This window comes from Rhinatrema bivittatum, chromosome 4 (assembly GCF_901001135.1).
Source record: "Rhinatrema bivittatum chromosome 4, aRhiBiv1.1, whole genome shotgun sequence".
NCBI lineage: Eukaryota > Metazoa > Chordata > Amphibia > Gymnophiona > Rhinatrematidae > Rhinatrema > Rhinatrema bivittatum.
The window spans coordinates 219,431,680-219,457,154 of record NC_042618.1 but is presented as its reverse complement, the minus strand read 5'-3'; the positions used below and the strand labels follow the sequence as shown (position 1 = coordinate 219,457,154).

Sequence of the window (25,475 nt, the reverse complement as noted above, 5' to 3'; positions counted from 1 at the left end):
ATTTACCCTGGTAGCTCACTATTTATCCAAATAAGTGGCTTTGAAAATTGCTCTCATAGGTGCCAATTTATTACATTGTGATAATATTGTCATCTGTTAATGCACATTGGACCTCATTTTCTAAAGTATCGCAGGCCTGCGATACTTTAGAAGATGAGGGGCGGGGGGGCCGAAATGGGGGGAGGGCCTGCGCTAGCCGGCAGCGAACGCACCATCGCAGTGCGATCGCTGCCGGTTTCGCACCCAATAGCGCCACCATAGGAGGTGTAGCTATTGGGAGCGAAAGCTGCCGCAAAAAGGCACTTACCTTTTCGCTGTCTGCGGCATCGGCGCAAAGTCGGCCCCGGTGACACCCCGACTCCTCCTCTACCGGGGCCGACTCTGCCCCCACTCCGCCCCCATCCTGGTATCGCACGCGATAAGGGACTTTTTGCGTGCGAAAGGTCCCTTATCGCGTGCGAGCGGCGTGGAAAATGAGGCCCAATGTTAGTAGATAGACCCCACTGACATTAATGAAGCTCATTTACTATCAATGTGTGACAACACATGTTAGTACAATTTGATAAATGGAATCCACAATCTCCTATTTTCCTTTCCTTTCTGTATTATACATTCATTTCCATTCTGGGTTTTATTTTAGATAGCTTTAGGTCAACAGGAACAGAATGTGTGCATAGTTAGGCAAGGACTTGAGGGTATCTTCCATTATTTGAGGTGGGAGGGAGACTTAGCATCTGATTGAAAGTTCTTCAGTGGATTTCTCCTGTTTATCTATTTTGTTTTTTGGACTGAAGCAATATATGTGAATGCTCTGTCTACAGTTACAGTTCTCCTGCATGTATTATCTGCTCATTGCAGATAGTCTAGCTTTGCTTGACAACAAACAGGAGCACTACTGCACGCAAATAATCTCAGCAAAGCACAGAAAATAATTCAGTGTCCACACGAAGTTCAGTAATATAGTGTTTTCATTTTAAACGGCAACTCCACAGTGTGTATATTACAGCAGTTTAAGGTGCAAAGCAGGTCACCACTATTCGAGAGAGAGAGAGAGAGAGAGAGAGAGAGAGAGAGAGAGAGAGAGAGAGAGAGAGAGAGAGAGAGAGAGAGAGAGAGAGAGAGAGCGCCTTACTATAGTGCCTATGCCCTACATAGGTATTTTAACCCCTATGGGAGGGTCACCTACTAACTCGGGGTGGGGATTAGGTATGAGCGTCGGGGGTTGGGGGCCACTTTCGCATTCCACATGAGACCTACGGACAGAACAGTGGTCTCTAGGGATGTGAATCGTGTCCTCGATCGTCTTAACGATCGATTTCGGCTGGGAGGGGGAGGGAATCGTATTGTTGCCGTTTGGGGGGGTAAAATATCGTGAAAAATCGTTAAAAATCGTTAAAAATCGAAAAATATCGAAAAATCGAAAAACCGGCACATTAAAACCCCCTAAAACCCACCCCCGACCCTTTAAATTAAATCCCCCACCAAATAACTTAAATAACCTGCGGGTCCAGCGGCGGTCCGGAACGGCAGCGGTCCGGAACGGGCTCCTGCTCTGAATCTTGTCGTCTTCAGCCGGCGCCATTTTCCAAAATGGCACAGAAAATGGCGGCGGCCATAGACGAAAAAGATTGGACGGCAGGAGGTCCTTCCGGACCCCCGCTGGACTTTTGGCAAGTCTCGTGGGGGTCAGGAGGCCCCCCACAAGCTGGCCAAAAGTTCCTGGAGGTCCAGCGGGGGTCAGGGAGCGATTTCCCGCCGCGAATCGTTTTCGTACGGAAAATGGCGCCGGCAGGAGATCGACTGCAGGAGGTCGTTCAGCGAGGCGCCGGAACCCTCGCTGAACGACCTCCTGCAGTCGATCTCCTGCCGGCGCCATTTTCCGTACGGAAACGATTCGCGGCGGGAAATCGCTCCCTGACCCCCGCTGGACCTCCAGGAACTTTTGGCCAGCTTGTGGGGGGCCTCCTGACCCCCACGAGACTTGCCAAAAGTCCAGCGGGGGTCCGGAAGGACCTCCTGCCGTCCAATCTTTTTCGTCTATGGCCGCCGCCATTTTCGGCGCCATTTTGGAAAATGGCGCCAGCTGAAGACGACAAGATTCAGAGCAGGAGCCCGTTCCGGACCGCTGCCGTTCCGGACCGCCGCTGGACCCGCAGGTTATTTAAGTTATTTGGGGGGGGGGTTCGGGAGGGTGGGGGATTTAATTTAAAGGGTCGGGGGTGGGTTTTAGGGGGTTTTAGTGTGCCGGCTCACGATTCTAACGATTTATAACGATAAATCGTTAGAATCTGTATTGTATTGTGTTCCATAACGGTTTAAGACGATATTAAAATTATCGGACGATAATTTTAATCGTCCTAAAACGATTCACATCCCTAGTGGTCTCTAGTGCAGATTTGCTGGCTGTCGGAGTGAGGACGCTCACTCCAAGAAGTGGTTTGGGCAACGTTCTCTCTACCTAGCTTGATGGACACTCTACCTGGGCAACAACATGATAGGTGGAGAGAATGTTGGCCAAATCTCCGCTTGGAGTGAGCGTCCTCACTCCGACGGCCAGCAAATCTGCACTAGAGACCACTGTTCTGTCCGTAGGTCTCATGTGGAATGCGAAAGTGGCCCCCAACCCCCGACGCTCATACCTAATCCCCACCCCGAGTTAGTAGGTGGCCCTCCCATAGGGGTTAAAATACCTATGTAGGGCATAGGCACTATAGTAAGGTTCGTTCGTTCTCTCTCTCTCTCTCTCTCTCTCTCTCTCTCTCTCTCTCTCTCTCTCTCTCTCTCTCTCTCTCTCTCTCTCTCTCTCTCTCTCTCTCTCTCAACAGGCTGTCTGGAACTATCGTGCACCGTGATAAAATTCTGAAAGAATCATCGTGCACTGGGAAAACATCGCATGCAGTGCTACTGTTTTCGTGAATGGCGAAAACATCGCCGCACGTGATTTTTCCCCACTGCACGAAAGAAGCCTCATTTGCATTGGTAACGCCCGTAATGCGATATTGGAAAATAAGGCCCTAAGATAACTTACTAAGTCCCATTTTCTCATGATCCATCCTATTTTTTTAAATGTCTTCTTAGCCAAAGCACCAACTATCAGCTCACACAGGATGCTCCAGGAAAACAATAAAATTCAGATGTGAACACCGTTGACGTCTCCTTTACGTTCAATGAAATCCAGTTGTATATGATTGAAGACTGGATTGTCAGTTCCTTTGTCTAACATTGGATGAGGTTGCCATTTCAAGGCTTCAACATTCTCTGCCTAATAAAGAAGAATTGTAACAAACAGAATCACTTTACACTGCACTGTGCAAGCAAATAATATGGAATACTTTAACGGAGCTGTTGTGTAATGTGCTTATTTTGTTATTTATGTGCATATAAATTAGTTTGCGGAACAGCCTGTTTATTTTCATTTATTTATTTATGATCGTATATTCTGCCACTTCTACAATGTTTGCAGGGTGGATTACTCTTTAACATTCATAAAAAAAAATTACAGAAAATACAGAAACAAAAACAATTAATATTTAAGTTGGTTTGGTTCTTTTTGCTAAACCAAAATAATCTGCAATTTAAAACAAAAAGAAATGCTCCCCATTAGCCCCTCCATAGACCCCCCCCCCCTCACTGTCCCTTTACCTTTTCTCCAGTTCTCTGATGCTGAAACAGGAAGGAGTGATCCCAAGACATCCTTATTCCTCCAGTTCCGGTTAAAAAAATGGTGCTGGTTCTCAGGGCCGGCTGGCGCCAGTTTGTTTTACAGCCAAAAAGCAATATGATCTTAAAACAAGTTTTATAGCTGTACTGTTAAATGGTCGTAGATCAACTTGGCGCCAGCCAGCCCGAATCAATGCCATTTTTTAACCAGAGCTGGCAGGGCAGAAGTGACTAGATCACACCTGCCTCTTTCAGCTTTAGAGTGCCCAGAAGGGGTAATAGGGTGGTGGGGAATCACAGGGGCGTGGATGGTTTTTTTCCATGAAAAAAAGCCATTAAAAATTATGGGGTTCTTCAGAGGCACTACTATTTCATTTACATGAACCAAACTGAAAATGGGCTTTATAGGTTCATAATCCAATTTCACTTCAAAGTAATGGATATCTATATTCTGTGTTGCTATTTTGTTTCTCTTTTGTAATGTAAAATTGACCTGTCATTTTGCTGGATGTCAACCTCCAGCTCCTGTTGAATAACTTAGCATTATTGTTACTCTTCCCGCTGTGCAAACAATTTACTGTGTTTATTTTTATCTCACACTGGTTACTGCATATATATTTTGATGATCCATTAGTCATGAAACACTATAGAACAGCTCTATCAGTTGATATTTTCTTATGAATACAAGTTTCTAAGCAAATCAGATACGGAAATGTTACATGCCACTAGTTAGACCTTTTGCAAATTTATTATGAATTGAAGATGGACAGGGCTTCAAAGAAAAAACAAAAACAAAATTGAATATAGTATGAGAGTAGCATATGGAATTTGGAAGGATGGGTAATGCTAGTTTAAAACTGAGATTGACTAAGAAACATGGGGAGGGCAATTTTCTCAAAGCTATTTCTGTGCATAAAACAGCAAAATGAGGTGTTTGTGTAGGCAATTTTCCAATCTGCAAATAAATTACATGCATAGTGCCATGTGACTTTACATGCAGATAAAAGAGGCATTCCTGGGGGTGTGTGGCACTGGGGAGTTAGAACTTAACATGCGTACTTTTGAAGTTTCAAAACTAGGTGCATATATTTCCCCACAAAAAATAAGCTCACAAATAGGTGCAAGTAAAAGTTGCATAAAGTCTGCAAGTAAACAGCATTTGCAGACTTGATACTTCTGTGCTCAGTTTAAAAGTCACCCATCAGATGAGCACAGTAGGTACTTCCACAATGACAATAGATGGTTGGCACAAAGGCCAGATAAGTGTAAGAATTACCAGCCCCAAAATGGACTCCATCAAGCAGCATATTCAAGGGATGCTACTCTGCATAAGGAATGTGATAGGTAGAGTTCCTTGTGCCAGCAACACAGAAGATTATGATCGTATTTTATCATATTTATTGATATTTTTTTACTATGTTTGTCTATTTTATATTTTTATTAGCCATTTTATATGTTTTATTATTTTTATCTTATTTTCATGTTATTCTTTAAGTCTTTATTCTTTGCCTTGGGCTTTTCTAGAAAGATGTCTTATAAATTGATTTAATCCATTCATTCTTAAAACTAAGAAACTGGTTTGCAAGTGAAATCTAAGTAATATTTATAGTACACTGGTATGGATTAATGCTGAACATTACCTGAGTCAGAGGGAACAGAAATTCAGAGTTAAATAGTACAAAACATAATCGACATGGATAAATTGATGCTTGACTTGGATCTGCATATTTAATAAGTACCATTTTGTCCTTGTTCAGCTGCAGATATATATATGACAACTCAAATATATGCCTCTGCATTCAGAAGACAGCACTTAGAATACATCTTTGACTATTTCAAATCAGTAAGTATCTCCATAAATTTGACTCAATCCAAGTAAGTTAAAAATAATTTTTGAGTCGGATTTGCAGTGGGTCAAATATATAAGTACATTCAAGTCAAGAATGTGCCAGTTTAAACCCAGATCTGAACTGCGTCAAAAGATGAGGACTGCCCACATCTCATCTTTTGCCCAAAAAAGTGCCCAAAAAAGTCAACAAGACTAAATTCTCCCTTTTCATTGTTTTACGAGCAAAGGATGGGCAAGGTCTCATAGATGGAATCTCTCAATTTTTCTGCTTAAGATGAGGAACGTCCAGGAAAGAAGAGTTCTTGCTTTACTTCTGAGGTGACCAGAAATAAAACACCTCTAACACAAAATCCAAGGGAAGAACATTCTTACTTGTCAAGGGATGGGGTGGAGGAGCAAAAGAAATGTCATTTTAGAGATAGAAGAATTATGCACATCATTGTACTTACCTTGTCAGCTATAAACCAGTGGCTGCAGGAAAGGTCTTCTTTAGTTAACAGGAAATCACAGTTCACATATTGCTTTCTTCCTCCTGTTATAAAAGCAGAAGATACATCCATAATTTTGTAGGCAGGCAATACTAGAACATAATTGTGTTAGAGCAGGATTTCAGGATATCAAAATGAATATCCATGAGATAAATGTGCATATGATGGGTCTCCACTGTATGTAAATCTATCCCATGCATGCATTTTCATTGTGGCTCTCCTGAAAACCCGATTGACTGTGAGACAAGATTGGGAAGCCATATGTCGGCAAGAACAGGGTTAGCCTTCTGCTAGCATTGTTCACGGGTACATTGTGCACATTGGAGAGATTTTCTGTAGGGCAGAACTGGAAAGTTACCCCACCACACACCGAGGTAGGTTCTCTCTAAGCCAGCAGAGAAGTGGAATTTATTTACCTACTGCTTATCCACTAGTGAGAGCACTCTTAAGCAACTGGAGAGCTGCTTTAAAAAGGGAGGGAAGCGGAGAATGCATTTTTGCTTCTGTGGAAAATTTCTTGCTGTCTCAGTCCCCCACCCACTCTCTTCGTCACTTAAAGGAAAAAGGAGTTCTTAGAATTGTGCTGTGTGCATAAGTCAACTTTCATTTACACAGCAAAATTTACATTTATAGCTACTAAAAGAATGGAATAGAATTTACATTTACAAATATACATAATAATAGAAAGCTTACATTAAATGGAGATTCAAGAGCAGATACTGTACCAGTAAGCAGGCTGACAATTAAGCCCACAGTTACAGTGGCCAGAGTCCCGAGTGTGCTGTAGTACTGATAAGACAAGGAATACCAGTAATCAGCCAAGGCAGGTCTGATGAAAAGATAAGAGACGTTAATGTTCTAAAAAGAAGGGTGCTCAGTAGGTTCATTAGCTGGTGTGCAGGTTTCTCTTAAGATGCCAAATCAGTTCAAGTCAATCGATAACCTTGTAGGTGATGCCTTTTATTGGACTAACTTAATACATTTGTGAATTGACTAGCTTTCGAGAGTTAATACATTTGTGAATTGTGACTAGCTTTCGAGAGTTATGGCTCTTTCATCAGGTCAGGCCCTGTTCTGTTTAAATGTATCATACACTCACAGAGGTGATTTTTAAACCAGGCAGGAGGGTTGCAAGGCCCGCAGACATTGTTCCAATTCTCAAAACAAAAGTGTGTGCATGCTTCCCCCTTGACGATTTGCCTACAGAAAAACTATTTGCAGAGACTATCACCTACTTTTTCTGCGGGTACATTTTCCCTTATAAAAATACCACATGTAGGTTTGAAAATTTAAAAGTAGGCCCACTGTTGCCTAACCCTTCCTCTGAGCCCACCGACCTTTCCCACTAGTATAAGGTGTGCGCTCTTGTTCCCTGCACATTCAGAGTGGGTCATTTTCAGTCGGCCTCTTTTTACCCGGTTTAATGGCTTTAAAAATTATCCTCATAAGGTATAAACTATGAAGCTCTTTTAATTTCAAGGATTTGAAAACAGGGAGGGGAAGATTATCTCCTGGACATTAAAAGAAGCCTCCACCTTAGGACTAAATTGGAGAATTAGATATACGATCACATTATTCTGAAGAAAGATTAAATATTACTTGGCAAGTATGGGCCTGTAACTCTTAGGGATGTGCACACAAAAAAAAATCATTTTGTGTTTTGTCTTTTTAAAATTTAATTTTTGGTTGCTTTGTTTATTTTGGGTTGGGTTGGGTTGGGTTTTTTGTTAAAATGTAAACCAATATGATGTGTATTTTAATGTCGGTATAGAAAAGCTGTTAAATAAATAAATAAATAATTTTCAACTGAAATAAACATCAAAGGAAAATAAATAGCTGAATCTCCTTGGGGGGGTTTTGGGTTTTTTTTTTTCATTTTTAACAAACTTTTTTTTGATACATTTTTCATTTTGTTACAAAATGAAAGCACCCCCCCCCCTAGTATCTCTACCGCTCTTGAAGCCAAAGAGATGGCAAGAAGAAAAATGACCTGGTATGTCCAAAACTTGAGAAACCTCATTCAATGACTCAATGAAAGAGTTTATTTACTAGGGCCCATAGCATAATATTTAGATACCAAGGAAGGGCCATACTTTTAAAAGGGTCTCAAAACCTGCCAGAGGTAGCTACGCCATTCTGTAGCAGCAGAAATGACAGAGGCTGGTGGCATCTGAGGACTAGCCAACTTACTAAGGAATGACAAGAATCAACTTCATCAGATGGCTGCATCTAGATGGTTCTTTTATGCTGAAAGAGCCCACTTCATCTCTCATCAATGAAATGAATTGACAACTGAATCTTTAGAAGGCTGGGACTTAGCCTTCTTAAAACCGGACTGGCGGGCTTCTAAGGAGGGATGTGCTTTTATTTCTTTTTGAAAGCAAAGCAAAAGAAAAATGAGCAAAATTTCATTTGTATTTTATTTCATTTAAACAAAAATAGGGACAGAAGCAGCCTGCGCCGGGGCACACCTTACCGCGCACAAAAATTGTGATTCTATTTATTTAGATTTATATTCCGCTTTTCACACTTTTTTCAGCGCTTCAAAGTGGATTACATTCAGGTACTGTAGGTATTTCCCTATCCCCAGAGGGCTTAGAAACTAAGGCCTGGATTTTCTAAAATCACAGGCCTTTGAAAATCGCATGGTACCGGGGGTGGGGGGAGTGGGGGGAAGGCCTGCGAAAGCCGGCAGCAATCGCACCACCGCGTTATTATCACTGCCGGCTTTCGCAAACCAATAGCGCCACCGTGAAAGGTGGTGCTATTGGGCGCATTACTGGCGGCGATAACATAACTTACCTTATCGCTGCCAGCGATGTCTCCGCTGCCGCCCCGACTCCTCCCCTTCCAGTGCTGACGCCTCCCCAATCTAGGTATCGCACGCGAAAAGACCCTTTTCGTGTGCGATCCCGTTAGAAAATGATCCCCTAAGTTTGTACCTGAGGCAATGTAGGGTAAAGTGACTTGCCCAAGGTCACAAGGAGCAACAGCAGGACTCGAATCCTGGTCTCCTGGTTCGTAGCCCACTGCTCTAACCACTAGGCTACTACTCCTCCAAAAATAAAAGTCCTGCTGGGTCTGTCTGAGTGGGTAGGACTGATGGGGAAAATCTCCGGCGGGACTTTCATTTCTTTTTTAGAGTTGTGATTTTTCCAGTGTGGTCCTAACTGCTACTGCCCCACTCCCAGCGCCTCTAGCATTGCTCTGACAGAGGCAGGGCTGGAGGCGCTGGAAGCAATGGTAGTGGGTCCCTCACTCCCAGCAGAGAAAATTAAGGTATTGGGGAGGGTTGTGGGAAGAGGGGGGGGGGGGGGGAACACTACAATTCATCACTGTGGGAGGTTTGGGAAAGGGGAGTAAGGGGAGTAAGGGGCAGGCCTATCATCATAGTTTGCAAAAACCAGGGCAGGGACTCAGCCTACAGTGCTGGAACTTGTACAATCTTAAAAGAGGTTTGGGGGGTTGCGGGTAGCACGGGACGACAAGGCCATGTATGACATTTTGGAGGGGAAAGAGGGGATTGGCCCACTGACCTTTTCATTTCTTTGTTTTAGATATCTGGGTGTGTTATCCGGCCACACAAAGCTGGATAATTAGATAACTTTAGACCTGCTCAGAAGCAGGTCTAAAGTTATCCGGCTAACTTAGGCTTGGATTTATCAAAATGCACTAAATATCACATGTGATAGGAAAAGGGGTCTGTTTTATGGTAATAGGCAGTTTATGTGAATACCTATGAGAGAGAGAGAGAGAGAGAGAGAGAGAGAGAGAGAGAGAGAGAGAGAGAGAGAGAGAGAAACTAGCCATAATGCTGTCAACCTAGATAGGTATTTATATCCCTATGGGAGGCCCACCTAGTAACTCGAGGTGAGGTTTAGGTATTAGTGTAGGGGGTTAGGGACCACTTTGACATTCAAAGTGAGACGTACGAACCGAACAGTGCTCTCTTGTGAAGATCTGATGACCTTCAGAGTGAGGAAACTCACTCATAGATGAGATTTGTGCAATGTTCTCTCAACCTAGCTTGATGTTACCCGATACAGTAAAGCCGGTGCACGCGAGGCAGTATTTAAATTAGGTCCGGCGGTAGATCCGGGCAAAAGGAGGCGCTAGGGACACCAGCGCGTCCCTAGCGCCTCCTTTTTGACAGGAGTGGCGGCTGTCAGCGGGTTTGACAGTCGACGCTCAATTTTGCCGGCGTCGGTTCTCGAGCCCGCTGACAGCCACGGGCTCGGAAACCAGACGACAGCAAAATTGAGCTTACGGTTTTCGGCCCGACAGCCGTGGGCCGAATTGAAAAATTTTTTTTTTTTTTTTACTTTTTTTACTCTTCGGGACCTCCGACTTAATATCGCTATGATATTAAATCAGAGGGTGCACAGAAAAGCAGTTTTGTCTGCTTTTCTGTGCACTTTCTCGGTGCCGGAAGAAATTAGCGCCGACCCAAAGGTCGGCGCTAATTTCTGAAAGTAAAATGTGCAGCTTGGCTGCACATTTTACTTTCTGTATCCCGCGCGCATACCTAATAGGGCCATCAACATGCATTTGCATGTTGAGGGCACTATTAGGTGCTGCGGGTTGGACGCGTGTTTTCCTCCCCTTACTGAATAAGGGGTAAAGGAAAACGCGCCGATACAGTACAGTGCGCTCCGTCGGAGCGCACTGTACTGTATCGGCCTGCAAGTAACTGAAAATAATAAATAGGTCACATTAAACATCAAGGGGAAATGATCATAATTTCTTCACAGGCAGCACTGCAATTAGTGAATAATTTGTGTGTAACTATTCTTTAAAGTCTTAGGTACAGCTAGCCCTGCTGCACAGCTTACTGGCAAATAACTACCTGAGAGTGACTATTTTGGCCTTTGACATTGAGCACTTATGTGAATAAAACATCATTGACAATGTTTGCAGGGGAAACCAAATGTAACTTAAGTCAACTGCGTATGCCCATATCAGTTTCATGCATTTAATCTCAGCTTTATCATAAATAATCTTTTCGGTGTAAAAATGTGCCACCTACCTTTCACCGACTTCATTTTGCGCCAGGGTTGTTACTGGCGCTTCTGTCATTGCTGTCCAGTTGCTGCCCACGTGAAATTCACTTATGTTGCAGCCCGCAAGAGTAAGGTTCAGTGGTAATGATCTTTCAGGCAATGGAGGGTAAAGATGAGCTCCAACTGCAACCCATAACGACAGAACAATGCCAATAACAAGACCAGAAATTGCACCCTGACAAAAAAAAAAATCAGAATAGAATCTTCAAACATGCCAGAATCACAAGAAAGAATGGAATGATAAAATAGAAATTAAGAATGAGAACATAACCAGATACTGACAGCTATCACTCCTCTGGCTCTTGGTAACTGGAGCGACAATTGATATAAATTACAAGTTTTAATTTTTGTTTCAGTTAATTCAATTTTTTTAATGCCATTAAATTATAATGTCAATCACATCTTGACATAAGAAACATCAAATAGGGTTTGAATATAAGATTAAACAAAATAGGTCGTAATATGGGCATCCAGGACCTCACTTACTCACATCCGCCCTCTTTTACAAATCAAGACCACATATGCCAGAGTTTGGGTTAACAGAGCCGCAGCTTTATTAAACACCATGGAGGCCCGAGCCTCACAAATAACATTCATAACTTCCAAATGTTCAACCCCCTGACCGTCCGCCGCTTCTCCATCAAGACAGTCAGCACCAGCCACCCGGCTCGTCCCTCCAGCCCTTACACTGAGTTTAGACCCCCGCCTCCTCCCAGCAAGAAGCCAACAAGGTGGACCCCCACCACTAGCCAGGAAGGAGTCAGGCCAATGGACCCCCGCCTCCTTCCAGCAAGGAGCCCGCACCTGAGAACAGCCTCAGTTGTCAACCATCACAAATTTTATCAGGCAACCATCCTGCCCATTAACAATTGTAAACTGTAGCGGCTCGGGCCATCCGCCATAGACACGGGTAATTAAACCCATGACCCCCCAAAGAAGCGGTCCTGATCACCGTGGAAAGAAATCCTCCAAGGCCTCCTGAATCGAATTGAGGAAAAGATCCATGCCGATAAAAGACAGGTAGGCCCCATCCTTGCCAAACAGCCCCATGACCTTGCCCCAAGACCACTCATACTATATGTGCCGGCCCCCAAGTACGCCAACCAGGAACCTATCTGCTGGTTGGCCTTGGCCCTACTCCACCGCCAGATCACCCTCTCCGATTCATCAGGCCTTAAAATGATGTCTGACCAGAAAAGCACCGTGGACGGCAACAGGATAGACACCAACATCAAATCCTTCCGGACCATGCTGATGAACTGTCGCCCCAACAGCGTTCCCCAATCATTTCCCCCCAGGTGGATCACTACTGCCTGTGGCTGCCCCAGCTGCTCTCGACCCCGCCGCACACAGTCAATCAAATCGTCCCACACCATTCCCCGCCACCCCAGCCAATGCACCCTCACCCCCCTGCGCTGCAAGTCCAAATGAGGCCCGTAAGGTCGTCCACACTCATGTTTATGCGCCCAGTGAATGTAGGAATGCCCGATGATCCATACGGACTTCCCAGCATGCTCCGCACCTGTAAAGAAACCAAAGTTAAATGCTGCTCACAGTTGGTGAGGCCCGGGACGGATGTAACCCTCGTATGCGTCCGACCGCCATCTGCCAATCCTTCGGATCACACTCTCTGGCAACCGAGCCATTGATGCCGAAGTCGCCACCCCAATCCTGAAGGAGTGCGTTCCGAAACACCTAATATCCAGCCCCACAGCCGTCAACGCTAACTGAAGAACCACCTCAAACTGGTACTTCATTAAAGGTCGCATGTCCGCATGTACCAGAAAATGGGCCGATCCCGAAATTCGAGACTGACAATACTGCGCCGCGTTAGCAACTGGACAAGAACGCAAGCCAGGAACCGCCTGCAGCACAACCAACATGCCCTTACCTTGTTGATCGGTCTTGGACCTCAGAATGCATATCGTGACCGATGTACTGGTAACCACCACGTATTTGGCCAAGATTCTGGGGAACTCCGCACTGGACGCCGACCGTGCAACGAGTTCGCTAACCCTGAACGCCCTGAAAAAAGCAAAAACGAACGCCGTCCGAAACAACATGTTTCGTAGTGCGAAAAGCAAATGCTCGACAGCGAGTCCCTGAGCAACAACAAAATATCATGCGTAATAGGCCAGCGCCTGTCCACCCCCCTCCCCACTTCTCTAACCCAACCAGCTAACAGTCTCCTGACCAAGAACCTCCCCATCGGAAAACCCCACCCATGGGCACGCATGAAGAAAGAAAACCCGGATAGCTGCTTACTTACTGCTGCCTTCGAGCGACCTTCCTTCCTAACATGCTCAAGAAAAAGCAAAAGCGAAACGTCCGAAACCGGACCCCCCCACCCACCCTGCTGAAGACAAGAATTCTACCACCTTGCACGCCCCGCCCACATAGCAGGACCATGTTGAGGGGGCTAATGACACCCGCAGCAGTTTCCAGGCTTCGGGGAACCAAACCTCCAGAGGAAAGACCACACCGAAGTTCCACAGGGTTCCGCGTCCAGGGCCAGCTCTTGGAACAAGTCCCTCTTGAAACGAGAAAGAGAGTCGGCCATGCCATTAGCAATGCCCGGCACATGCCGAGCCCATATTGTCACATTCAATGACATACATTGCATCACCTGCTCCCTCAACAGTTCCGATACCAAGAGGCACCTTGCCGCCCTCTTGTTGATCACCTCCACCACACCCATGTTGTCGCACCAAAACACGACCCTCTTGCCCCGCAACCTTGGACCCCAGATGTGCAAAGCCACCACAATCAGAAACAATTCCAAAAAAGTGATGTTCTTTGTGACCCCGGATACCACCTACTCTTCTGGCCAACCCACTGCACACCATGACCCCTGGAAATAAGCCCCAAACCCTACTGCCCCTGCAGCGTCCGTGAACAAGTCCAGGTCGTGATTGGACATGGGATCGGATTGCCAAAATGCCGACCCGTTGAATTCAACCAAGAACCTGTCCCAAACACGCAAATCCTCACGAAGCAGCGCAGTCACCCAGATCCTGTGATGCCGCTTCCGGACCCCGGACATAGCAAACGACAACCTTTGCTAAAAAACCCGACCCATTGGGATCACCCGGCATGCAAAATTAAGGCTGCCCACCAATGATTGCACCTCCAGCAGAGATAGTTTCGACCGCTCCAAAGCCTTCCACACCAAGTCCTGCAACCGATGCACCTTATCTGCCGGTAGTCGCGACACCATCGCAACCGAATCCAACTCAATCCCCAGGAACACCAATCTCGAACACGGACCTTCCATCTTACCAGACGCCAATGGAATTCCAAATTCGCCAGAGACCTCCTGGAAACACCGCAGTAGATTCCCACAATTGTCCGCGTCCGCTTTGCCGACGAACAAAAAATCGTGCAAATAGTGCACAATGTTCTGTGACCCCAAAAGTTTCCCAACTACCCAGTGTAGGAATGAACTGAAGGTCTCAAAATACGTGCACGCAATAGAACAACCCATCGGCATGCACTTGTCAAAATAAAATGCCTGGTTGAATCGAAAACCCAGCAGACAGAAACTCCCCGGATGCACCGGTAACAACCGAAAAGCTGACTCTATGCCCGCCTTAGCCATCAAAGCACCCGGCCCACAGTGCCTGATCCTGCACACAGCCGAATCAAAGGAGGCGTAACGGACGACACACAACTCCTTGGGGATGCAATCATTTATAGACCCTCCCTCTGGAAACGACAGGTTATGGATTAGCCGGTACTTACCCTCCTCCCATTTTGGGACAACCGCCAAAGGGGACCACACCATATCCGGCATTGGAGGAGTTGCAAACGGACCAGCAATCTGACCCAAATCGATCTCGGACTGCAACTTATCACCCACCACCTGCAACAAACCGCTTCACAGATGGACAATTTACCCCCCTCCCCCCACTGGACCCAGACTCAAACATGGAATAGAAAACCCCACCGTAAACCCCTCTATCAGCAACGAAGCCGCCCCTCTCACCGGATAAGCCCGCAACCAAGGAAGCAACGCCCCGATCCTGATGGGAATATCCGCCCTAACTGAGACGTCACTTGCCCGATCCTTTGGAACCAGGGGCCGCCCCCGTTCCATCCCCCTGCTGCTTGATACAATGAGAGGCAGGGTGTCCCGCCCCGCCAGTGGCACACACGTGCTGAAACTTGCAGTCGGGGAAGAGACATTAAGATCTGTTGAATCTCTAGCAGACATCACTAACCCCTGGACCCGACTTGCCCGCGCCACTCGTGGGGAGCCCCTGCCTAAAAGGCCGACTAGGCCCACTCCCCTGCGAGACTTCAGATCTGAGACCGCTCGTCTGCGTCTTGGACGACATCTGCATCAACCAAAGCCCCACATCCTGGGTGCCCCAGGACATGAACTTATTTTCCTCCATGCGGTCCCGAAAACGTTCGTCGTAGTTCAACCACGACCATCCTTCGTACGTCTTGCTTGCTGCCAGGATTGCGTCCGCATATGCCAGCAAGGGGCCATACTGCGTCGGGTCCCGGTGCCCGATGACGCTAGCTAAGCGCAAAAACGAACGTATCCAGTTGTGGACGTTCTGAGCCACCTTCATCTGGGTACCGGGAAAATGGTCACTCTTCTTGCGCTTCTTCTTCTCCCGTCTCCTCCCTCTACGGCCCTCCAACAACTGAAAAATATCAATGAACCTCCGTCAACGGATCTTCTTCCACATGGATCATGGCACTTCCTCCCATAGTTCAGTTAAGGCAACAAGAGCCGGTGTATTCCTCTCAGCCTCCTTACACAAAGCACCCGGAAACACTGACCTCACCGAGTCAGCCGAGGACGAAGAGGAGGATGACGACGATGAGGAGGTAGACTCCGATGAACTGGACCGTGCACGCTTCCTTTTTGACTTACCCTTCTTGTGCACTGCTGTCTTGACCTTGGCATCCACAGCCTCCGCGTTCCCCGCTTCCCGGACACCCCGTTCCGGCACTTCGCCCCTGACCTCTCCCCCCACATCCATCCCAATGCCGAGAACACCCGACTCCCCCCTGTCCTCGGCCCTAGGAAACAGGACAAACTCACCCTGCGGGGGCATCACCGCCGCTCCCAATCCAGGAACCTCCACTCGAGCCGACGGCGCCCGCAGCTCCGCCATATCCGCTGTAGACCTCCACTCCTCCTGACGCGATATGCCTGGCTCCTCCCAGGATCCCGCCGCCCACTCCGCCCTCTCAGCTCCGGGTCCCGAATCATCCCACCCCAGCGCTGGCTCCGCTCCAGTCACCTCACCGGCATCCCCGGGAACCCACGCTGCTTCCTCCGACTCCATCTGCGAACGTTCACAGCCAAACGCCACCTCCACCGCTCAACCAGCACTCGCCTCCTACCAAGCCTCCGCACCCCCGCAAAAAACAGCCGGCTGCTCACAAGCCGAAGAGCGAATGAGCCAGCAGGCTTTGCCCGTGCCCCCAACCCCTTCTGCTGAACTATACGCTGGCTGACCAATCCCAGCCAGCCAACTCCCACTCTCTGCCCCAGCCAATCAGGGCTGTCACAGCCCGCGCGCACATCCACCTCGCCTCCTCCCCCTCCCATCGCCTTCGCGCCGCTCGCGACCCCTCGCTGACCCCCGGCCGGACCCCGCTCTGCTACCCGATGCGGGCCTGGGCTTGCTCCCGTAGCGAGCCTGGGCCCATATTACCGTGGCCGACAGGATACTAGGTCTGGTCGACCTTCCAAAAAGAAGGAAAATAACATCTGCATTGCATCTGGAAGCAAGGTTATCAAAATAAGAAAGAAAATGAAATCACACACATGCAAGCCTATCAAATCAAACTCATGTTACACCATCCCAAACTGGGGGAGTTGATTGTCCTGTCTCAACAGGTTTTTTTCTTTTTCTTCACTGTTGTTCTACTTTCACAGTCTCCTGCTCCTCAGCAGCCTGTCTGTTTCTGTTGCTAATGCTGTGTTCATCCTTTATTCTGTTTACAGTTTCTTTGCTTCTGTTAGACTGCCAACTAGTGGTCAGCCTGATGTTCACTGCTTCTCTATATTCAGTGCAGCAGGCTCTGAATTGGAAGCAGAGTTTTCTGGGTGTTTTACTTTTGTGTTTTCCAGTCAGCTTTGGCCAGGCCGGTGTGATTCAGCAGCGAATCCGGAAAGCCCTGCAGAACGATCCTTCTTTTATGTGTCTTTATTTCAGTGGTCCAGACTGCTCTGGGTCACTGTTGTCACCGTTTATGCACAATAAAGCTCTATTTATTTGTTTTACCAGTTAATAAACTTTGGAGTTGAAGAGTCACCCTCCTCTGTCTAGGAGCAGTTATGCTTATCTTTTTAAACTGCGCGAAGGAAATGGTAGTGGAGGCAGAATTGTAAAACGAGGAATTAAACTGTGGGGTTAATAAAGAAGCAGCACCTCAGTAGCTCCCACAGCAGATTCACTCCTGTGGTTACGTCTTTACAGCCAGACCTCTCTTCCTGGCCATGCTTCAGACATAGAGTCCAATCCAGGAGCAGAGCACAGGCTCCAGACACCTGTTCCACTGACTGCTGTGACTTCTCAGACGGTATTCAGCTGATCCACAACCAGGCTCTAAGCCAGGGGTGGGCAATTCCGGTCCTCGAGGGCTGCAAACCAGTCAGGTTTTCAGGATATCCTTAATGAATATGCATGAGAGAGACCTGCATACCCACTGCCTCAGTTGTATGCAAATCTATTTCATGCATATTCATTAGGGGTATCCTGAAAACCCGACTGGTTTGCAGCCTTCGAGGACCGGACTTGCCCACCCCTGCTCTAAGCAGTGCCATATAATTCTCAGCTTTCACCTTTGCTGCAAAGTAATTAGCTTTAAGTTTGTTACCAGTGTTTCAGACTCTTAAGCAGTGCATCATGGCAGAATCTAAGCCCATCCATAGCACTACCCTGCCTCCAGAACCTACAGAGGCTGACATCCTGCTTTAAAAAAAAAGTGGAAGGCCTGAGTGGACTATGCCCTTTGCCACTAGACATAGTTTTAAGGGCAAGAAAGGATTTTAATTTCCTAGGCTTAGCAAATGCATCAAACATTCTTAAATTTCAGAAGACATTTACAAGAAAATCTGACAAATATTTATGTGCCCAGAGAGCTCATCTCTGTATGCAGAAGGATAACTTCTTTCCTCTATCCTGGGTAGCCCTAAAGAGCTCTGGGAAAACTCATATCCTCTGACCTAAGAAAAGAGTCTGCTTATGGTGAAAATTCAATCATAAAATCAAGGCACAAGCAGAGTTGCTCTTGCCCCCTCTTTCCACTGCACACCTCTCTAAGGGATTGGCGTACTAAGCTGTGAAGTTCTTTTGCGAAGGGAGTTTTGCATGAAAAATAGCATGATATGCCCAGAAACGAGCAAAAAATGCTATAATGTTATTGTTTTGTGCTATTTTTCATGTTAAGCCCCCTTTTGTGAAATAACTTTGCGAAAGTGGGCTTTGCAATAGTAAACCTTGGGCACGGTCCCCCTATTTCAATCTCACATTAATGATCTGCTGCAATGCAAAATTATCCAAAGCAGCACATTAATGTGGGGTTTTGCAAAACGTGCCTTGCAAGCCCATGTTTACCAGCCCGGGGAGAGGAGGTTTTTTGGCACCCACAAGGTTCAAACTCACAGAAAGCTGCACGATGCCGGCGTTAGCTGTACCAGTGATGGTTGACAAAATCTACAATGGAAGAAAAAGTTGGTTGGGCAGGGTCTGGCTGACCCACCCCATTCTGACACTGATGGCTAGAATTTAGATTTAAGAAACTTTATTGGCTTGACAAATCTGTGCACATGTTGCAAGATTAGTTTGGTCAAGAGGACAGCATGAGCTATGAAAACTCCTCATAGGGCGGCTGTGAAATTTCCCAGGCTGAGGTAGACAGGGCCTGCAAGCCCTGAGAGGCTGATAGTAAGCACTGCACAGAAAGAAGTGTGAGTGTTGCTTGAGGAAAGTGTTATGATACTGGCTGACATTCAAAGATTAATAACCGGTACCAACTGGACTGTGACTGCGTGTGCCTCGCATCCAAGTGAGAAGGGACCGGAGTAGACATGTTTTTTCCTTCCTTCAAAGCCAGCATTTTTACGGGCTGATACAGTACAGTGCGCTCCGGTGGAGCGCACTGTACTGTATCAGTGTTTCTTCCTTCCTTCAAATCCAGCATTTTTACGGGCTGATACAGTACAGTGCGCTCCGGTGGAGCGCACTGCAAACCCACATTTCGACGCATGTTTTCGACGCGCTAGCTTTACCCCTTTTTCAGTAAGGGGTAATAGTGCGCCGAAAATGCACATCCAACCCCCCCCGAAACTAATAGCGCCCGCAACATGCAAATACATGTTGATGGCCCTATTAGTTATGCCCGCGCGATTCAGAAAGTAAAATGTGCAGCCAAGCCGCACATTTTACTTTCAGAAATTAGCGCCTACCCAGAGGTAGGCGTTAATTTCTCTCGGCACCGGGAAAGTGCACAGAAAAGCAGTAAAAACTGCTTTCCTGTGCACCCTCCGACTTAATATCATGGCGATATTAAGTCGGAAGTCCCGAAAGTTAAAAAAAGTTAAAAAAAAAAAATTCAAAATCAGCCCGCGGCTTAAAAACTGGACGCTCAATTTTGCCGGCGTCCAATTTACGAACCCGTGGCTGTCAGTGGGTTTGAAAACCAATGCCGGCAAAATTGAGCGTCGGCTGTCAAACCCGCTGACAGCCGCCTCTTTTTACCGCGGGCCCTAATTTAACTAAATTAATTTACTGAATCGCGCGCACAGGAGAGTGCTGATTCATATAAGACACACAAATACATTTAAAAGAAACTTAGGCAAAATATTTACAACACACTAGCAATCTCTTCATCTCTCCCAGTTTCCCTGCTGTGTTTGTTTTCAGTATAGTTTTCAGTTTTACCATATTGAATATGATTTTAAATATGATTGACATCCCAGTCAGTTATTTTTGATCGTGGAACTGAAAGGTAATCAGCTGATTTCTAATGCACATTATCCTTTTCCTTCTCGTCCAGTGCTGGACTTCCCAACACAGCAAAGATCTGTCCATGGACTGAGAGTCTCCCATAATAAATATCGCCCTGGAGAAAAGGAGGACAGACTGACATTCCTGCCTGGAATTTCCCCTGGATTAACCTAATGATGCTGTTTGCTTACCTTTGAATTTGTGAAGGTGCAAAACATCCCTAAAGAAAATACTCCTAGCAAAGGGCCTCCAATTATGCCAGAAATTGAAAAAGCTGCCTGTGGATGGAACAGATCGTGCCAATTACATTCAGTGTTACAAGCAAAGAAAAAATAAATAAATGAATGCAACTTTTTTAATTATTATATCCCGCTAGACACAAAAAGTGAATCAATCATTGTGAATATAAAAGGGGGGGGGGGGATCACTAATATGTCACTTACTAGTGATGCAGGTGTCCCCATGGACACTTAGCTGTGATCTGTGATGACAAAGAAAGTGTAGTGTATTTCTGATGCTCCTCTATGGGAGGTGTTTAGAGGAGCAGTAGTTTCTGTATAGTGAAGTATTAAGCAGCTATTCTGTACTAGAGGTGTGAATCGTGTGATCGATCGTCTTAACGATCGATTTTGGCTGGGGGGGGGAGGGAAATCGGATCATCGTGTTTTGTTTTGTTTTGAAATCGTTAAAAATCGTAAATCGGGGGAGGGCGGGAAAACCGGCACACCAAAAAAACCCTAACACCCACCCGAACCTTTAAAACAAACCCCCACCCCCCGAACCTCCCCAAAATGTTTTAAATGACCTGGGGTCCAGTGGGAGGGTCCCAGCGCGATCCCGGCGCGATGTCCCACTCTCTGGCCACAACAAAAAAAACCCCTAACACCCACCCCGAACCTTTAAAACAAACCCCCACCCTCCCGAACCCCCCCAAAATGTTTTAAATGACCTGGGGTCCCGGCGCGATGATCCCGGCACGATGTCCCGCTCTCTGGCCACGACTGCTGTGAAGAGAAATGGCGCCGGTGGCCCTTTGCCCTTATCATGTGACAGGGCAAAGGTAGCGCCGGCGCCATTTTGATTCCTAGCTCCCGACGTCACGCGTCCAGGAGATCGCTCCCGGACCCCCGCTGGACCCCCAGGGACTTTTGGCCAGCTTGGGGGGGCCTCCTGACCCCCACAAGACTTGCCAAAAGTCCAGCGGGGGTCCGGGAACGACCTCTTGCACTCGAGCCGTATTGCAAAATGGCGCCGGCCATACGGCCATACGGCCGGCGCAATTTTGCAATACGGCTCGAGTACATTTGCAAAATGTATTCATTCAAATCGCATGTAAAGCAGCTCATTGTAATAAGATCATGTTTTGGCCCAAAATAACGTGCAATATCGCCACGATATGGCGATATTGCACAATATACAACGTGTATCACATGATAAATGCTGTTTTTTGTATGTTATACTCATATCGCAGCTTAGTTAATGATCCCCTTATTTGGCTAATTCTGAACATTGGAGTTAGTCAGGTAAATTATTTGGCTAAGTTAACTTCAATCTGGAATGCCCTTGGAATACCTTCAATTTATCTGGATATATATTTTATCCAGTTAATAACAGCCAGATAAAATGTATCTGATTATAAGGGCCAGATATTTAAACCTCAGGGTTTGTCTGGCTAACTCAAAATGTATCTGGACATTACAACTCCCTTTGAATATGGACCTTGCTGAGGGTTCAGCAGTGTCCATCTGCTCCTTTGACCTTCCAGCTCAATGGAGATTCTCCATCTTCCCTGAAGTAACCCATCTATTGCAGCAACAGACCACAGTTAAATTAATACAAGGGTACCCCAAATCTGACCAGTAATTGTAACTGTCTATAATAGTTGTTACTTCAATTTACCTTCCCTCCTTTAGGTTTTATGAGGATTGTCCCATCTTTTCTGAGGAGCAGTCTGGGTGGTTCTATGATGAGGCAGGGTGAATCAGCCGTTTCAGGTGGCAAAATTTTGGGGTGGCAGCGACTGTCCCCCAAAATACTACAGCAGATGCCTCACTTTGAATTTTGTATTTTAACACCAGCAGGGTTCCCACACCCTGCCAGTAGTAGGAAGATCCCACAATGACAGCAGTGCTGTGGATGATGAACTGGCAGGGTTTCCAGTAGTGGGAAGGTCCCAGGGTGGCGGCAATGCTGTGAATGATGTGCTGGTGGGGTTCTTATTCCCCATCAGCAGTAGGAAGGCCTTGCAGCACTGGCACACCATGATAACATGGTGGTGGGGTTCCCACTCCCCACCAGCAATAAGACCCAGCGGTGAAAGGAAGACACAGGATGGAAGGGAAAGGGGTGAAAGGAGGGTGTGAGAGGGAAAGGAATGGTTGTATAGTGACAGGGAGAAGGGAGGGTATATGAGAGGGTGTGTGTGTGTTTGTTGTCAGAGAACCTGTATACATGTGTGTGAGAGAGGGGTTTTAGAGAATCTGTATGCATGTGTGAGAGAGATGGGTATAAGAAAGCCGGTGTACATGTGTGAGTGTGTATGTGTGTGAGAGAGCTGGGGTGTATGTGTCTATATGTGTGTGTGAGAAAGCCAGTAATCATATATGTATATGTGCGTGTGAGACAGCCGGTATATATGTATGTGTGTGTGTGTGTGTGAGTGTGTGTATGAGAGAGAGTTGGTATGCATGTATGTGTGAGTGAGAGAGTCAACATCTATTTGTGAGAGAAAGCTGGTATGCATGTGTGTGTGAGAGAGAGGGGGCCAATGTGCATGTGTATGTTTGTGTGTGTGTTTGAGAGAGCTGGTATGTATATACATGTATTAGAGAGCCTGTATGCATGTGTGAATGCAGGGCTGGTGAGGAGCACTGGAATTGTGAATGGCAGCACAGTCAGAGCTGAGGCCAGCTGTTTTGAAAAGAGGAAAGGAGGGACAAGACACGAGAAGGAACAGAGATGTGGAGGTTTCTGGTGTGCGATTTGTTATGCTCAGGTTGGGAGAGAGAGAATGTCACATGATGACCGCCTAGGGTGGCAGCAGACCCAACGGCACTGTGTGATTATATGAGAGAGCCAGTATGCATGTGCACATGTGTCTGTGTGTTTGAGAGCCATTAAGCATGTGTGTATGTATGAGAGATGCCGTGTGCATGGGTGTGTGAGGGGAGAGATTGTGAGTGAGTGCTTGTGTGCATATTTGCATGTGTGAGAGAAAGAAGATGTGAGCAAGTGTCTGCATGCATATGTGTGAGTGTGTATGTATGTGAGTGAGACGGTATTAATGCCTGTGTGTATGCTTGTATGTGTTTGTGAGAGAGACTATATGCATGTGTGAGTGTGTGTGTGAGAGAGGGTGTGAGAAAGCCTGCATGTGCGTATGTGTGTGTGAGCGAGTCTCTGCTCATGTGTGAGTGCAGATGTGCGTGAGAACCTGTGGGTAAGTAGGTAGGTGTGTGTGTGTGTGAGTGTGTGTGTATAAGGGACAGAGAGCCGGTGTGTGAGCGAAGGAGTATGTGTGTGTGTGAAAGACCATATCAGAGTGACTGGAGATCAAAAGATTCCAGGTATGGAGAACAGGGAATTTTAAAATTCTTATTAGTTTAATTGTTGGATATTTATTTAGTTTATTTATTTAAAAACTTTTCTATACCGTCGCTAAGTTCTATACCATCGCAATGGTTTACAAATAGGCACATAGGCTAAGGTAAGTAAATGTAGGATATCGTACATTCTAACAGGTGCCAATAAAGTTTGGTTACAATTTCATAAATAAAATCATTATTTGAGTAATGTTGGTCAAGTCCAGGTATATTATTGAGTTACTATCTCTTTGAGATATTACTTCTTAAATGTAGGATTGAGTAAATTCATTCTCATCTGCATTACCCTGTACTTTCATTCTCTACTCTCCACACTCTTTAGTGAAGGCTTTTTTAAAGAGCCATGTTTTTAAATTTTTCTTAAACGTTTTGAGATTATTCTGTAATCTGAGTTCAGGGGCCATCGTGTTCCATAGTATGGGCCCAGCCAATGATAAAGCCCTTTCTCTCACTTGGGTTAATTTTGCTGACTGTATTATTTGATGTGCCCTTTGTTTTGAAATATTTTTATTGTTTTTTGAGAACTTTTTGAAAATTTAATTATTGAATGATGTTCTGTTCGTCAGCTGCTTTAAAATATTTATTCTTGCTATTAGTATAGTTTTACTATTATGATTGATGTGTTCTATTATTGTTTATTATTATTAGATTTTATCGTTTTATGAGGAATAATGTTTTTTTTTGTTTTTCCATTGTTGTATTTCATACAGCGTCTGGTTTCTTGTGGTTTCCAGATCAGGTTTTGCCTGCACGTTTCTATGTATACTTTATGATCACTGTATTCTGTATTTGGTGAGCTCCATCTGTGTTGTGCATGTATGGCTGAGGTGAGGTATTCTGCCAGTGTGTAGTTTCTGTGCTTCAGGGCCTGGTGTAATAATTGCAGTATTGCATTTTCATAGGTAGGGTTGTTATTCTTTAGTGCTGTTTTGGTTAGAAGGTTTTCTGTATTGTAATTGAAATTCAGTTTACTCGTGGCTTTCTGAGGGCCAAACCCAAATCGAACACACTTTACAAGATGCCTAATACCATATGGGTTCCAAGTGGCTTTTTTTGCAGAGTTTTCTGGTTGGCATTACAGCAGTGCAATTAAAAATAATATACATGCTATGATATTTTTACCTCAGAAAACTATGAATGTTCTTTTTCATGTAAAATCTATTACAAATGCACAATTTTTAATTCTACATGGTGAGAGCTGGGAAGGAGGGGGTGCAAGGCTGTAAAGTTTGCCTAGGGTGCCTAATACCCTTGCACCAATCTGAAAAGAGTCCGCCATATACGGACTCCCACCATTCACCCACTTCTTCAGGTGGCAAATGCTGGAGAAACATGGAAGGCAGGTCATAAGGGCCTGGGAGCCTGGGAGTGTGGCAGGGTTGCCAGCTCCCTGAAAATATTATCACTGACACTATCTGCCACTCCTCTGGGAAATCTGACTCCTTACCCCCACCCCCCCTTCTGCAGCCTTTCAAATCACTGAAGTGGAAGGAATCCAAGGGGACTCCCTCGCCCCAGCCCTTGATAATTTGCCTTGTGGGGGAGGGTTGGGGTGGTAGTGGATGACATCTCACATCTTGCCTCAGACAGTAGATTGCCTTGAGCCGAATTTTGAATCAGTCAGAGCTCAAATGTAGTAGGGATGTACAGAGGACAATTTGTTTTGGCTCAGTTTGGGGTTTTTTATTTTTCAGGTTTTGGTTCATTTAGGGGTCAATATTCAGATGGTTTGTCTGGGTAAATTTGGGACTTAGCAAGACAAATCACCACTCTCTGATGTATGCAGCTAACCGTATCACCAGATAAAGGTTAGCCTAATAAGCTGGAGTCGCTCCAGG

At 45.9% G+C, this 25,475-nt stretch overlaps 1 protein-coding gene across 1 annotated transcript in view; it reads right to left on the bottom strand.

Moving 5' to 3' along the window:
* Window positions 1-2,962: 2,962 nt before the first annotated feature.
* Window positions 2,963-25,475, bottom strand: part of LOC115089383 (sodium-coupled monocarboxylate transporter 1-like) — a 127,266-nt gene continuing 104,753 nt past the window's right edge. The window contains 5 exon segments of the mRNA XM_029597475.1: window positions 2,963-3,262; window positions 5,959-6,041; window positions 6,723-6,826; window positions 11,024-11,232; window positions 20,227-20,313. Of these exon segments, the coding sequence (XP_029453335.1) occupies window positions 3,131-3,262; window positions 5,959-6,041; window positions 6,723-6,826; window positions 11,024-11,232; window positions 20,227-20,313 (615 nt within the window). The 3' untranslated portion in view covers window positions 2,963-3,130.